General features: G+C 41.9%; 1 protein-coding gene across 6 annotated transcripts in view; it reads left to right on the forward strand.

Annotated features, from left to right (window-relative positions):
• Positions 1–242: 242 nt before the first annotated feature.
• Positions 243–17013, forward strand: part of MCOLN3 (mucolipin TRP cation channel 3) — a 31702-nt gene continuing 14931 nt past the window's right edge. For 2 of the 6 annotated variants that reach the window (XM_017851243.1, XM_017851281.1), the window contains exons 1-4: positions 822–949; positions 4563–4792; positions 9093–9260; positions 16049–16202. In XM_017851243.1, coding sequence (XP_017706732.1) covers positions 880–949; positions 4563–4792; positions 9093–9260; positions 16049–16202 — 622 coding nt within the window. In that variant the 5' untranslated portion in view covers positions 822–879. Of the gene's footprint in view, positions 736–821; positions 950–1532; positions 1833–4562; positions 4793–9092; positions 9261–16048; positions 16203–17013 lie in introns of those variants that run through there. The other 4 variants (XM_017851271.1, XM_017851255.1, XM_017851264.1 and 1 more) reach the window with 4 other exon arrangements.

Consider the following 17013-nt stretch of genomic DNA (forward strand, 5'->3'; position numbering starts at 1 on the left):
GGTTTAATATTTAAGGATAATTTATGAAGAAAAAGATTACGGTTCAAAGTCTACTTTAGGTATTTCTATTTACATTTCTTGGAAAAGCTTCCCAGGGCTCTTTCTGCCCCAGCCCCCAATCTACAGAGGAGTCTAGTCGACTGTCCACTCATTTCACAGCATTTGTCAGAAACTAGAAGACCCAGGGAGGGAACAAGGTTCAGGCTTGAAACTCCAAGACATTCAAGATTTCACCTTGTATGCAAACATCACAATGGGAGGCTGCAGCGGGGCCTCACACTCACCGGCGCTAGGAGCTATAGATCCCGCACCCGCGGAGCCCGGCAACCACCTGAGGGGCCTCGGCCAGGAGGGGGTGGCCCCCCGGCAGCTCCTGAGCAAAGCGGGCAAACCTGAGCAGGGCGGAACGGGTTGCTCAGGGAGAAAATGAAGGGAGTCATAGGGTAGGGGTGGCAGAGAACGGGCACAACGCCGGCTTCCTCCGGACGGCCTCCTGCGTCCCACCTGTGCTCCTGAAAGGCGGCCCCCGACAGGGCGCGGCGGGAACCCGAGCCGGGAGTAGGGTCACGAGTTAAAGCGGCGGGGGCGGGAGGATACGCGGGCGGCGGACGGGGCGCTCTCCTCCCTTCTGACCCTGGGCGGAGCGGGGCTCGAGGTTGCTGGAGCCGCTCGCTCACTCTCCCTGCGCTCTCGCCGCGGACACCGGAGCTGCGGCCGCTCCCCGCTGTCCCCCAGGTGAGCCCGCCGGGCGCCGCCCCGGGGCGTCGAGTGTCGCGGGAACGGCGCCCGCAGCGCACAGGGAGGGGTCCGGGAGGCCGGGAGGCAGCGAGCCGTCGGGGACGCCGCGGGAGGGCCAGGCTGGGCCGGGCAGTCGGCGCCATGGAGGGCAGGCGGGCTTTAGCTGGGCGCGAGATGCAGCTGTTCCGCGCCGCCCCCACACCGCCAGCAGGTCAGTGGAGGTGCGCGCCTGCCAGGCCTGCCCGGGGCTGGGCGGGTGGGGGTGCTCTGCTCCTCACTCCCCCTCCAGGCCGCCGCCCACCTGTGACCAGGGCTCAGAAGGCTGGAAGCCACCTCCGCCCGGAGCCCCTGCGCTGGAAGGCTTTGATACCGGCCGGGGCTCCAGATGGCCTTGAGGCGGCTCGGCCGGCCCCTCTCAAGGCGGACTCTCCCCCTGTTAGAGGTGGGGGCGGCTGGAAGTGGGGGCTCAAGCCCGGGTCGCTGCGCTGGCTGAAAGCAGCCGCCAGCCGGACTGCGGCCGTCTGAGCTCAAGGGCAGTGCCCGGGGATGGCAGCGACGGCTCTGGGACATCGCTGCAGCCCTCTGGCTCTTTCTCGCACAGACTACCCGACATAAGTGTCAACCCTTGTTTCTTTGTTTAAAAAAAGAAAAAAAGAGAAAGACTGGTGAGACCAAAGTTTTGTGTCTGATGAAGTGGGAAAGCGCTTCTGAAAAAACGAGGTTGCGTAACTTTGTCGCCGACTGCGAGGCCTTTCCTATTTATACAGTCCCGGGCTTTCTCCAATTTTCTACAGCTTACTCCAATCAAGCCTCTGCCCGCCAGGAATAGGTAACCTGTGTGTGTCCGTTTGCTCCTTCTAAGAGCATGCCTGATAGATACTTCGGTAGCCTGTCCGGATGGCCCCTTCGTCGGGTAGCCTCTCCTGCTGGGGCCCTTCGCCCACCTTGCCTCCCGTGCCGGTGCTCCGGGTGAATGTCAAAGGTGGCTGGCTGCGAATACCTCCTTCAGCTGCTGGGGTTCCCGACAGTTTGCAGTTTTTAAAAGTGCACCCTCGGAAGTGCTTTTCAGACTGGGTAAAGCTAACGTTTCCAAGGTCAGCAGCCGGTCCGGGTTAATGAAATGTCTTCCGGGACAACTCGTTGTGATGTGCTGAATAGATGCTGATTGGCTTGTTTTCTCTTTGTTCCTGTGGGTTACTGTTACATGGTGTGTGGCTAGTTTGTTTAAAATTTAATTTTCCCTGTATCAAAGTGGAAAGGGCTTAGTGTTAATATACAATTCACCAACATGCTTGATTATTAACAGCTTCATCATTATGTTGGTGTTCATATGCGAGCTTTGGTGAACATGAAATCATCTGTGTTTTAAGTCCTATAGATAAAGTCTCCTTAAATGCTGGTTAAAATATCCTGCCTTCATGAAAAAATGCTCATCATCACTCGCCATCAGAGAAATGCAAATCAAAACCACAATGAGATACCATCTCACACCAGTTAGAATGGCAATCATTAAAAAGTCAGGAAACAACAGGTGCTGGGAGGATGTGGAGAATAGGAACACTTTTACACTGTTGGTGGGACTGTAAACTAGTTTCAACCATTGTGGAAAAAGTGTGGTGATTCTCAAGGATCCTAGAACTAGAAATACCATTTGACCAGCCAATCCCATTACTGGGTATTACCCAAAGGATTATAAATCATTAGCTGCTGTAAAGACACATGCACACATATGTTTATTGCAGCACTATTCACAATAGCAAAGATTTGGAATCAACCCATATGGTCCATCAGTGACAGACTGGATTAAGAAAAACGTGGCCATATACACCATGGAATACTATGCAGCCATAAAAAGGATGAGTTCATGCCCTTTGGTAGGGACAGGGATGCAGCCTGGAAACCATCATTCTCAGCAAACTATCACAAGAACAGAAAACCAAACACCAACATGTTCTCACTCATAGGTGGGAATTTGAACAATGAGATCACTTGGACACAGGAAGGGGAACATCAACACTGGGGCTATTGGTGGGGCAGGGGGGAGGGGGGAGGGATAGCAATTAGAGATATAACCTAATGTAATGACGAGTTAATGGGTGCAGCACACTAACATGGCACATGTTATCATATGTGACAAACCTGCACGTTGTGTGCACATGTACCCTAAGAACTTAAAGTATAAAAAAAAAAACAAAAAAACTTGCCTTTTTGAAGGAAGTAAAACTGTTGAGTGAAAATCCTAATTTATTAATAATTTTCTTTCCTTTATGCCTTTACCTAAGAATTACTGCATTTATGCTTTGACAGGCATTTTAACACACACACACGAGCCACACTTTAATGAGTTATATCATAATTATTTCATTTTGAAGGTACTGCATATGCCGTACAGTAAATATGTTTTATGGTTTATTCATCCAGCAGTATCCTTATTAATCTCTTCATTAATCAAGAGTTTAAAAACCTTCCCCATGGCTATTCTTTATAGCCAGTATCTATTGTTCGGAGATGTTGGGCTTGCTAAGAATGCTTGAATTGGAATCAAAAGTGAGGTTCTAGACTTGGAAAGCAGCATGGTATCTAACCAGTGACTTGTAAGAAATTGTATGAATGCAGGTTGCAATTTTCCTCCTTCATTGCTGAGTACAAGTTATTATTAAAATGTCAAATAAAGCCTGCCTTTCTATTCTGTATGGAAGAACCCTACTCATGGTTTGGGGTATTCTACTTTGAACAGGTTTCCATAGTATAATATCAGTCTTAGTCTGAGGGAAAATCCAGGACCCATCCCAGTCTCTGGAGTGACTTCTCTGTCAATTTGAAAAAGCTGATTCTGAAGACAATCAAACCAGCCCAACCCAACCCTTTTCAAACACGCCGGCCTCCCCAAATAGATATGAAGTACTTTGAAAATATGCTATAAATATAAGGCCTTCAATAAAAAGTCCTTACAAGTGATGCCACAGACTGGGAATTAGGCTTAAATTGAGGGCCTACTTTCCCCTTTGTACAACAGTTATGTTTCCTGAGGCACATACTGCCCCTTAAAGAACCTTTCTAGGAAGCCGCTCTGTCGGCTGTGGGTGTTAGGCAGGTGAGTCTGCTTAGCACTAGACCCTATACAAATGCTTTGTTTGCTGTTTTATTTAATGGTCACTACAGTCATAACTATTTAATTCTGGCTACAATCGTAGAAGGGTAGGTGTTGTTATTCCCATTATTGCTGGAGAGGAAACTGAGGCTCAGAAGGGCTAAATGATTTCCTTGAGATTGCAGAAATGTCAAGTTATAGAACCAGGATTAGAAACCAAACTGAATCTTGGTTCTTTACACTACACCCTGCTATCTTTAACTCAGTGGTTTTAAACATTTTTTGATAATCCGTGAAAGTTTTAGTTACTTCCCAGGAAAAAGTGTCCACAGCCACATACATGAAAGTTTTCATATAACTTCAAGGCCCACGTACCCTCTGAAGTCTTTCCCCCTGGTCCTCAGGTCTCTGATCCTGCTCTAACTATACTGAGTGAGGCAGAAAACATATACATTCTATATATATGTACATATAATCTTTTACTATTGGGAGCAGCCCTTGAATTTGGTAACTTTGAACTATGTGAAAATTCACTTTGTAATTAAAACAAATAAAAAAGTGATGTCTTACATTAGAACTGATTCTGTAAACATCTAAAATGCAGTTTAGAGCAATGGTGCTTATTTGAAACCAGAACTTCTATTTCGGCTTCTTCCTGCAGTATCAGAGAATATGGACTTGTGTCTTTACTCACTAAATGGAAATGTTGGTTGTTGTTTTTTTTTTCCTCTAGAGATGGCAAATCCTGAGGTAATTATAAGTAGCTGCAGCTCTCATGAAGAGGAAAATCGCTGCAATTTTAACCAGCATACATCTCCATCTGAGGAGCTTCTATTAGAAGACCAGATGAGGCGAAAACTCAAATTTTTTTTCATGAATCCCTGTGAGAAGTTCTGGGCTCGAGGTAGAAAACCATGGAAACTTGCCATACAAATTCTAAAAATTGCAATGGTGACTATCCAGGTAAGTATCTCAGATCATGAGTTTGGTGAAAGCCTCTTTTAATAGCAAAGAGAACTATGGACAGTATTTTTGTTTTTTTAATATATATGACTTTTAACTACATGCATAATGTAGAACAGTAACAGATAAGAAAACATAAAATCTTAGACCCTTCTGTCTTCAACATTTGTGAAAGAGTTTGGCTTCTTTTTTCTTAGTTTTTTTCTTCTCGTCTTTCCCTTGGTTATAATTTTAGTCACATAATCTTATTAGTTTTCAGGAAAGGAAAACTAATATTTGACTTCCAATGAAGAGGTTCAGCTGGTTTCTAAATAAGCCATGGAAACTAGTGTTGTCCAATATTAGGACTTTCTTTTCCTTCCTAGTTAGTTTCCTGGGAATTTCTCTCTTCAGAAACTTAAAGGGCTCCTGCTACAGGCAAATTCTTAGGTTCTTACCACCCTGTGATCATGAGACCCATGCAATGGAAGAATGTGAAGTTAACTAACAGAAGAGGAGTGGCAGGAGCTAGTGAAACACAGGACCTCTTTTTATTTTCAAAGGGAGCTTTTAAATCTTATTTCCTTGGCTGCTTTTAATATTTTATGGGGAAGGAGGAACCATATTTTGTGATTCTTAATATATACTGGTTGTGATTTACTGTTATGAAAATATGTTTTCCCGTTGGTGAGAGTAATTATCTCTTGCTAAAAGCAAAGGGCAAAATAAAAGCAGATTTTAATGAGAAAATCGATGTGATGGGTTTATTTTTATTATTACTTACTCTTCCTAAGTTGGTGAAAAATACCTAAGTAAATAAACAATTGGTATTGAAGGAGAGATTAAAAAAACAGGATATTACTAATTTTAACTGCTTATTGAGAACAAATGCTTATGATTGTTAGGGAACCAAGGCAATTTCTACAATCATATGAAGTTGGTAGAATTCTTGCTTGTTTCTAATGCTAGATGTTGTATCAAGGGAAACAAACATTTGGTGACTACCCCGTTCCAGTACATTATTTCATTTAATTCTAACACTCCTACTGGCTCATTTTACAGAAGAGGAAGCTGACATTCATAGAGCTCTTTTAAAGTCACATGGCTTGGCCAGGCAGGGTGGCTCATGCCTATAATTGCAGCACTGTGGGATGCTGAGGTGGGTGGATTGCTTAAGCTAAGGAGTTCCAGACCAGCCTGGGTAACATGGCGAAAACCCATTTCTACGAAAAAATACAAAAATTAGCCAGGTGTAGTGATCACACCACTGTGCTCCAGCCTGGGTGACAGAGTGAGACCCTGTCTCAAAAAAAAAAAAAAAAAAAGTCACATGGCTAGTCAGTGGCAATGTCAAGACTTTGAAGGCAGGCATTCTCTCTATTATACACCCTGAAAATGGATGTTCAATTCTCAGCCAAATATTTGGCAAGTTGAAATTGAAATTCTTAACTTCTGAGTGATAATATGGTGTGTCACAATAGTGAAAAGTTTATGTCTATTGTTTCTTATAAAAGGGAAAAGCCTGTATCAATTGAACATGAATATTTTCTACTTAGAATAATAATAGGTGCCACTTGAGTGTTTGCTGTGTACCAGGCTAAACATTTTACAGATGTCATCATGTTCAATTCTTTTTTTTTTGAGATGGAGTCCCGCTGTGTGGCCCAGGCTGGAGTACAGTGGCACCATCTCAGCTCACTGCAACCTCTGCCTCCTGGGTTCAAGTGATTCTCCTGCCTCAACCTCTCGAATAGCTGGGATTACAGGCACGTGCCACCATGCCTGGCTAAATTTTGTATTTTTAGTAGAGATGGGGTTTCACCATGTTGGCCAGGCTGCTCTTGAACTCCTGACCTCAGGTGATCCATCCACCTAGGCCTCCCAAAGTGCTGGGATTACAGGGTGAGCCACTGTGCCTGGCCCATACTCAATTCTTAAAACAAGTTGGAGGGTAGGTAGTGGTATCCTCATTTCACAGAGGAGAATAATGAGGGGCTTGGTAAGGAAAAGGACCCTGTCATAGTCAGGAAACTAGAAGAGTAGAACTGATATTCAAACTCAGATTTATTTTCTCTAAGATTTATGTTCGTAATTACTTCTTAATTTTTAGGGAGCTCATCTAACCTTCCTATGTTTACTAGGGTGATCAAAGGAAAACTGGCCAATGGTTTAAGATATTAAAGCTGCTAGTAATAAGCATGTAAAAGGTGTTTAGGTAAGTTTTTAAAAGGAACTGAGGGTTTCTTAATTGTGATGTTTCCTTAATTTATATCAGAGCAATCAAACAGATAGTAGATAAAGACAGCTTTGTAATTGGGCAAATGAGGTGAGCAAATGGTGACAGATTCTCTCAGGGAAAAGGAGGTGGTCCTTCGGTGAAATTGGAGGTTTTGTGTCTGCAGCAGCAAAAGAAAGATGTTTACGATGGTAGACATCCTACTAACAATTTCTCTTTTCCCACTACCTGGCTTACTCTGAATGACAGCAGTTTTCTCTCAGCCATTGTTATTCCTGTCTGCCACTAAACCTTTGAGGGCAGGGGCCAATCTCTTCTCGTTGTATCCTCAGTCCTAGCTCACTGCTGACACATGAGAGCCAGGTGTGGTGGCTCCACTACCCAGCCTCAGCCATCACTATGATGAAAGATTAAAATTAATAACTATGACCCTGGGTGTAAGTAGTCATTAAGTCCTTAGAGCTGAAAGTACACTTTCAGGGCCCCTTAACAAATAATGAGAATATTAACTTTTCAGAGTTTGTGCAGCAAGCAAGACCTAAAAATTCACTTGAAAGTAAGGCCTTTATGTCATACATGACAATGATTTTATTGTGACATTGATTAACTGCCAAACAAAAAACAAGCTTGTTTTTCATATAGGTGAATACTATATTTTATTCTGAGTTTGTAATATATATTTTTGCCATAATCATATTTGTATTTTTGCCATAATTGTATTTGAATGACTGGTAAGAATATCTTTGAGCATTCTTTGGGGCTGTTTGGTCATCAGCTTCAACAGATGCAAAATCCCCAGAATATCAAGTATAATCTTACTGAGGACAATTAAAGAAGCTCTGCAGAAATGAGTTAGGTGCAGAGTGATGATATGTGTGGGGTGCAGACCATATATCATATGTGGAAGGGAGAGGGGAAAAGATTTGTCTGCTCTATTTTTTTCTGATCAAACCCTGAATTACTTTGTGTAGCATGACAGGGTGGATAGAACCTACATTTAGTCTGTCAGACATGGGTTTCAATTTTGACTGTATCAACTGGCTAGTTATGTGACTTGAAAAAATTATGTAACTTCTCTAGGCCTCACTTCTAAAATTGGTGTATTAGGAATATATGGCAGGATTAGTATGAGGAAAGTTCCCGGAATACTGTATGACACATAGGTGGTCAACACTGTTCCCGCCTTCCATATAAAATATACTCTGCCTCACTCTGGGATTTAAGTAAGAGTGTAGTTTCTCAATTTACAGCATGTACAGCATGTGGGGTATGTATGTGCATGTGTGTGCCTGTGTGTGCATGTGTGTATGAGAGAGAGAGAGACAGATAGAGGTTTGGGTGAGAGGGAAGAGAAGATGAAAGAGAGACTTAGAGTATGGTAACCTTTTTTTTGAGACATAGTTTCGCTCTTGCTGCCCAGGCTGGAGTACAATGGTGCAATCTCAGCTCATAGCAACCTCTGCCTCCTGGGTTCAAACGATTCTCCTGCCTCAGCCTCCCGAGTAGCTGGGATTACAGGCATGTGCCACCATGCCCAGCTAACTTTTTAAATTTGTGGTAGAGATGGGGTTTCACCATATTGGTCAGGCTGGTCTTGAACTTCTGACCTCAAGTAATCCATCTGCCTCTGCCTCCTAAAGTGTTGAGATTACAGGCATGAGCCACTGCGCCTGGCTATATTACAAGCTTTTAGGTATAATTGAAAGGCCTTAGGTTAACATGACAACAGTGCAGTGAAACCTTTTGTGTGTGTGAACAACTGAGTTTCATTTAGAACGCTTAGGTCAATCCTGCATGACTATTAAGGATACATTATGTTAATATACTTTAATTTAAACATGAGTTGAAAAGGTATTTTCCATTTTTGGTCTTACTGTCATGGTTTTGGTGATTAGACCTAGGACTATAGTTTGGTCATAGGACTTGTACTTTCTTAACTTATTATCCACCTGCTGCAAAACCTTCTTGATGTCTCAGAGAATTCATTTTAAACTCTTCTATTTGTCGTTCAAGCCCCTATACCTTCTGCTCTGCTTTTTCTGCCCATATTTGCCACCCTCTTACCTTTTCTTTTTTTCTTTTAAGCTGGTCTTATTTGGGCTAAGTAACCAAATGGTGGTAGCTTTCAAGGAAGAGAATACTATAGCATTCAAACACCTTTTCCTAAAAGGATATATGGACCGAATGGATGACACATATGCAGTGTACACACAAAGTGACGTGTATGATCAGATAATCTTCGCAGTGAACCAGGTAAATCAAGTGTGTGCATTATTTACTTGGGAAAAAGAACAGACTGGAAAAATGGTGGCAATGTACATAATAGAAACTGACATTCAAGTGGAGAAGGGTGAACATTTCTGCTTAGAAATGACACATACAAATTTATTTTTAATTTTAAAAGTACTGTCAACAAATTTTATAAAACCAGAAGTTGAGAAAAGCTTTTGTTTAGTAACAGAAAGGCAGAAACTTTAAAGATTTAATTAAAAGAATCAGAGTTAGGGCTTGGCATGGGAGTCTCAAAGATTAAAATTAGTAACTATGACCCTGGGTGTAAGTAGTCATTAAGTCCTCAGAGCTGAAAGTACACTTTCAGGTCCCCTTAACAAATAATGAGAATATTAACTTTTCAGAGTTTGTACAGCAACCAAGACCTAAAAATTCACTTGAAAGTAAGTAAGGCCTTTATGTCATACATGACAATGATTTTACTGTGACATTAACTAACTGCCAAACAAAAAACAAGCTTGTTTCTCATGTAGATGAATACTGTATTTTATTCTGAGTTTGTAATATATATTTTTGCTATAAATAGTACTTTTCAGGACCCCAAATTTTTAAATTTTTAGGTGTCATTGAAAGCATCCTTGAAGTCAGCATTCCCTGACTGGGTTAGTTTGCAGAACACATTTCAAAATTATTACAATTCTTCTTCAGAAAATTATTATAGTGTAATCATGGCTATTCATTTTCTAGAGACAATCTTTGCACAGTAAGATGTAAACTGCTAGGATAAAATACATATTTATAGCATGAAGTCTTTCTCTTAGCACTGGGGTTGGGAAAATGAGCCAGAAATCTAAAGTAATAGAAATAAGTTACATAAACTGTTAAACAGAACTATGCCCTACAACTTGTAGGGGGGAAAAGGCATAATGATAGAGATACTCAGTTTTTAGAATTTTAAGTATATTAAGTTTCTCTAAAGCTAGTCTGATCCAAACTGGTAGTTCGGTGTTTTTGGAGGGGGTGGCGGGGAGCAGGATAGAGGCAAGAGGTAAACAGTTCATTAAATTTTATTTTATTGAGATAGGATCTTACTCTGTCACCCAGGCTGCAGTGCAGTGGTGCAGTCACAGCTCTCTGCAGACTCAACCTCCTGGGCACAAGTGATCCTCCCACCTTAGCCTCTCAAGCAGCTTGAGGCCACAGGCATGCACCACCATACCTAGCTAATTAAAAATAATTTTTTTTTGTAGAGACAGGGTCTCCCTATGTTGCCCAGCTTGCTCAAACTCCTGACCTCAAGTGATCCTCTCACCTCAGCCTCCCAAAGTGCATTAAATTCCTTATAAATCATCTTAACCTTTATTTGTAAACCTAGACTCAGTCTTCAAAATGTAGTATTTGGCACTTAGGCCATTCTGCTTTTCAGATTTCCACATTCCTGCTGGAAATGCATGTACCTGCTTTATTCTAGTTGTCTTGGTCTGTTCCTTCTGCTACAACAAAATACCTGAGACTAGATAACAGACAAACAACAGAAATTTCTGCCTATTAATTCTGGAGCCAGGGAAGTCCAAGATCAAGCTGCTGGCAGGTTTGGTGTCTGGTAAGGGCTTGCATCTTCTTGCTGTGTTCTTACATGATGGAAGGCAGAAGGACAAAAAGGCCTGGCTAATTTCTCCCAGCCTTTTATAAGACCAGTAGTCCTATTCATGATTGTTGGCCTCCTAAAGACTTCACCTCTTAAGACTATCATATTGGGGTTTCATTTCCAACATAAGAACTTTGGAGGGACACATACATTCCATGTATGACTCCCTACTATTGATTCCCTACTGTTTTCTAAGGTGATTTACTGTTTTTCTAAGCAGCAGTACTTTTAGCTGAAGATAAAAGTGTCTTGATCAAAATTTTATGAATAAGTAGAGTTTTGAGTGTTAGTGAGTACAGTTCTCTTTCATGCTTCTGAGAAATGAATAGAAAAAAATGTGAATATTTTCTATTTTTTATTTTATTTTTTATTTTTGAGACAGGGTCTCACTCTGTCACCCAGGCTGGAGTGCAGTGGCGCAATCTTGGCTCACTGCAACCTCTGCCTCCTGGGCTCAAGCGATTCTCCCACCTCAGCCTCATGAGTAGCTGGGATTACAGGCTCCCATCACCATGCCCAGCTAATTTCTTTTGTATTTTTATTAGAGGCAAGGTTTCACCATGTTGGCCAGGCTGGTCTCGAACTCCTGATCTCAAGTGATCTGCCCGCCTTGGCCTCCCAAAGTGCAGGGATTACAGGCATGAGCCACCGTACCTGGCCAAAATGTAAATTATTTTTAAAACGGGAAGGATCTTTGTTTTCTGTAAAGAAAGAGTTTCCTTACTTAATAGTTGAGGTGATTGTTACTGAGAGGAACTGACAAATAGGGCAGTGGCATCTCAATTCTTAGAAGCATATCCATAACTATTAGTTATCCTCAAGGGTTTACCCCAAGATGTCATCCTACTGGATAATGTCCAGGGCTCATTCTGATCCAATACTGTGATTATAACAGCACTGCTGTTTATTATATATGCTTCTATATTTGAATGTGAGAGACCTACTTATTTTCTTTTTGGGCTGTCTCCTGGCTTTCCTCTTATTTCTTCAATAATTTTGGGGTCAGTTTTATTGGTTCTTTTTCTTTCATCTGCCTCTTAAATTTGAGCAGTCCTCAAAGCTTGGTCCTTTTCCTGCAGAAACGACCTTCACTACGCAGCCTCAGCCATCACTATGGCTGAGTCTCCATATGGTGAGTCTTCACCATGGCTGAGATGAAGGGACTCCCAAGTAGTTGCCCACACTGCCAGACACCTACCTCACAAGCACTTCAGAACTGCCCATCCAAGAGCAGCTTCACAGTCTCCTCCCACCCACTCCCTAGGCTGTTTCTCCTTTCTGGTCTTCTGGCTTAGGTTGAAAGGCCTCAGGGTCTTCCTGGAATCGTTTATTCTTGCAGCTCAAACATAGTTTATAACTTCCTGTTTCTGGATGGCTTCCTTTCTTTCCTACCCCCCTCCCCTACCACCTCTTGCTTTTGGTGTCACAGCATTTAGCTAAGGACATTTAACGTGTTTTTATATTATCACCCAAAGGCTGACCTGGGACCCATGGATCTGACGGAAAACTTCTTCTCTCAAGGCAGAACTGCAGAGACCAGGAGGGATGGATGCCCAGTCTAGTTAAAGCTCCACCAAGGCCTTGGCCACTTGGCTGCTCTGTGCTGTCTCGCCATCGTTAGTTCCAACCATCATCTCATACCACATTTCTGTCCCGTAACCCTCTGTCTTGGGCTCTAGAGCTGCCCTCTAGCTGGACACGGCCCTGCTGCTTCCCTAGATTACCCACTTCTTGCCAGATGCTCAGACCTACACAAAGAGCCATATGAAGAGCTCAAGGAAGTCTGGCTATAGCATATATAGTTAATGTATATATTATATAATGTAACTATGTGGTGTATATAGGTATAATGTTAACAGGTACCTGCAGCCATGGGCCTCAGACCTTTCACAGTTCAAGACCTTGAAGGGTTTAAGACATAAGATTCTGTGGTCAGGAGTTTCAGCCATTTAGGGGATTCCTGTGGGGACTGCCCCACAATTACACCTGGACTTTGGGAGGGTTGTAGGGCCCCATCGCAGCTATGACTGCGCTTCGTGACCCCTGCTTGCCTTTCCCGATTTACTTCCCATTACACATCATATGTTCTAGGCACACTGGTCTACTGGGTACCTTAAATGGAAAACAAAAATCTCAAAACTGAGTATCTCCAGCATTATTCTACTTTACCCCTATATGCCAAACATAATGTTGTTTCCTAGCTTAGGAAGCTTGCTTCTATTACCATAGATTTCTGGCTCACTTGCCCAATCCTAATGCTAACAGAAAGCTTGGTGCCATAATCATCTATCTTATCCTGTTTACCAACTCACTGTGCACAGATTAGCTCTAGTAATGAAGAGCTCCATCGCATGATTGTAATTTTTCACCTCACCATTCACTTGACAACTATTTGAGCACCTACTGTGTACCTGCAGGGCTGGTGTTAGAGCAGTGGATTGATAAATTCCCTGTCCTGTGGAACCTGCATTCTAATGGGGGAGATAGATTTTAAACAAGTTTAACTAAAATCTTTTGGTTTAGGGTAATGATGAGTGCTATGAAGAAAAATAAACCAGCATAAGGCAATAACAGTAGTCTCAGAGTGGTCAGAAAAGGCCTTTCTGAAGACTTGAAATCTTGGGGAGAATATTTCAAGCTGAACGAGTGGCAACAGCAAAGGCTCTGAAGCTGGAAAGCGTTTGGTATGTTTGAGAAAATGCAAGGGAGGCAAGTATGAGGGGGCAGAGTTAGGGCCAGAGGAGCTGGGGGCCAGGTCTCTCAGGACATGTAAAGGAGCTCTGAATTTTATTCTGAGAGACAGGAAGCCATGGAAGGGCTTTTGATAGGGGAGAGACAATGATAATATACATAAGCAAAATCTAACATGTATTCACTCAAATATTTATTAAATAGTATCTATTGGCTGGGCACAGTGGCTCACGTTGTAATCCCAGCACTTTGGGAGGTCGAGGCGGGTAAATCACGAGGCCAGGAAATTGAGACCATCCTGACTAACACGATGAAACCCTGTCTCTACTAAAAAGTACAAAAAAATTAGCCGGGCGTGGTAGCACGCACCTGTAACCCCAGCTACTCAGGAGGTTGAGGCAGGAGAATCGGTTGAACCCGGGAGGCAGAGATTGCAGTGAGCTGAGATTATGCCACTGCACTCCAGCCTGGGTGACAGAGTGAGACTCCATCTCAAAAACAAAAACAAACAAACAAACAAAAAATAGTATCTATTATGTATCAGGCACTGTTTTTGTGTGCAGGGGTACCGCAGTGAACAAATAAAGTCAAGGAGGTAATATTCTCATTGGAAGAGCCAGGCAATAAATAAGTATATAAGAGCATCTTCTGTCAGTTTGTAATAAGTATTGTGAAATGTAAAATAAAGCCAGCAAAGTGAATAGCTGGAGGTGGTTAGAGAAGGTCTCTTTGACAAGGTGACATGTAAACAGACAGCAGACTAAAGAGAGGGCATGCAGCCTGTGTCTATCTCAAGGAAGAACCTTTTAGATAGGAAGAATAGCAAAAACAAGAGTCTTGAGCAGGTGTATTTTGGATATCACTGTTCTAAGGGCTGTACATGCATGAATTCATTCATTCCTTATAGCAGTCCTATGAGTTCTAGATGGAGACTAGACTAAGGTGAGAGGGGATATTGGAGAGGCAGAGGCTTAATTTGTCCAGGAGAGAGAGGATGGTGGTTTGGACTAAGGCCATATCATTGAAGGTGATGAGAGACAGTCCTATTTGTGGTGAGGAGGCTCAGATTTTTAAGTGATTCTTGTGTGGAGATAATTTGAAAGTCATTTATGACTTTCAGATGGACTGGAAGTACAGTATAAGAGGAATTGACAAAAGGATCTTTCCTAAGTTTTGGCCTGAACAACTGACTGACTTACAGAATAATTTATTGATACTGTGGAAGAAGCAGGTGTTTCTGTGTGCACATTTACTAGAGATTCCTCTTAGACATCATAGGCATCATGTAGGCAGATTGCCATCCATGTGTGGTATTCAGTGGAAAGGTCAGAGCTGGAGATGCAAATTTGGAAGCTGTCAGCATAGAAGTGGTATTTGAAACATGGGACTGGTTGAAGTCAGTTGTGGAGAGAATGTGGATAGAGGTCATGGCCTGAATCCAAAGATACGCCAAAATATAGAGGTCAGCAGTGGGAGGATTCAGCAAAGGAGACCAAGAACAAACAATCAGTGTCCCAGAAGTCAAGTAAAGAAAGTATTCCATGTAGGAGGAGCATTCAACTGCATCAGATACCATGGAGATATGAAGTTATAGGAGGACTGAGAACTAGGCATCAGATTTGGTAATATGCTGCTCATTAGTGACCTTGACAAGGTCCAACTCAAAATCCATCCCATATTAGAAATTATTGTCTTCATTTGTTATAGTATGCTTCACACATATCTTTTAGCAGATTTTCTATGTGTCGATCACACAAAGTTGTTAATTTCAAGAATGACAGAATGACCAATTGTACCAGACATATTGCTCCAAAAACCCTTCGTTTTGGAAACATGTCTGCAGGTATCCATTAAGAATTTAAGATGACAGTTATTCCAAGGCACCATAAGATTCTTACTTGTAAAAGTAATTTTTTTTTAATGTAGAGGACCTGCTAGGATAGGCAACATTGCTATAAAGGTGATTAAAGTGTAATATTGCAAAGATAAAGGTTAAACCAATACTTTCTTAAAAAAAAGTTCTGCTGGCTAGCCTATAATAATTGTACCCCACTTCTTATACTACAGTGTTAAAGTAGAACTCTGACCTTACAGGAGATAGTTTAAAGATAAATAAAATATGTATTTACATTGAATGTCACAGTCAGTTCCTAAACATAATTCCTTAAGGGAGGAAAGAAACGCAAAGATTAAGTGGCTTCAGACTTTAATTTTGCAGATCAGGAACTAGAAGGTCAGAAAGTTTGTCACAGAAATGAGGCTTGAATCTAGACTAACTCTAATTCATGATAGCCCTTTGCCTTCCTAGTGCACAGCAGCAAGTCACTTACCCTGTTTATCAAGGTGGATGTCTCTATCTCAAGGGGGAGGTGGGAACCTGCCAGTATCAGAGGTGGGGAGGGAGAGGAGTTATGGCTTCACTTCTGCCCTGGTTGGCATTCCCATTTTCTGTTTCTCGTTTTGGTTGAAGTACTTGCAGCTATACAATGTCTCTGTTGGGAATCATGCTTATGAGAACAAAGGTATCGAGCAGTCTGCTGTGGCAATCTGTCAGCACTTCTACAAGCGAGGACACATCTACCCTGGAAATGATACCTTTGACATCGATCCAGAAATTGAAACTGGTGATGTTCTTCTATAACGTAGAACTTCAATTTTTAATGCCTCAATTTATATTTAAAATTAGTAATTTCATCTTTGAAAACATTGATTTGGTCTGTGTTATTAGGACATAGTAAGAATGATATAGGAGTTATTATGTGTCATGTACTGTTCTGAGCCCTTTACTATAACTCAAGAATCCTCAAGAAAACCCAGCAAGTCAAGGATTATTATTATCCCCTTTTATAGAAGACTAAAGTATGGCTCAGAGAGTTAAATGGTCTGCCCAAGATGGAGCTAGAAGAGGCAGTGCTGAAATTTGGCCCAGGCTGTTTGTGCTTTTAGCTACCATATTACACCATCTCTTGTGCAGGACATGCCAGTGAAATATTAATAGATAGATACTATGCTTGTAAAACATTATGCTTGCAAACTCTTGGTGTATAACTCTTGCCCCAATATCGCTTCACTATCATGCATCTTTTGGGGCAGATTGAAGGGGAGGAATGAGAATCAGAACATGGAATAGCATGGCTTATTCTTCTTAGCAAAGTTCTATTTGCAATTATACCTAAAATATTAGCTTAGGTCATTGAGTTAAAAAATAAGTATTCAAATACTTTTAACAACAGCCACTAGGATTCTTTTTTTCGAAAGGTAATACTGATAATAGTACCGACTAGTGAAAACTTTCTAAAATGCTGTCTTCCCTTTTTGGTGTGTGTGGGGGGGTGTGTATTGAAGGAACATTGTTAGCACATAATGTTTTAAAAATACATCCTTCAAACTGCTTAGAAAATATTACTGTAATTACTGCAAGTGCTTCAAATCCTA

This window comes from Rhinopithecus bieti, unplaced genomic scaffold (assembly GCF_001698545.2).
Source record: "Rhinopithecus bieti isolate Rb0 unplaced genomic scaffold, ASM169854v2 scaffold_1467, whole genome shotgun sequence".
Lineage (NCBI taxonomy): Eukaryota > Metazoa > Chordata > Mammalia > Primates > Cercopithecidae > Rhinopithecus > Rhinopithecus bieti.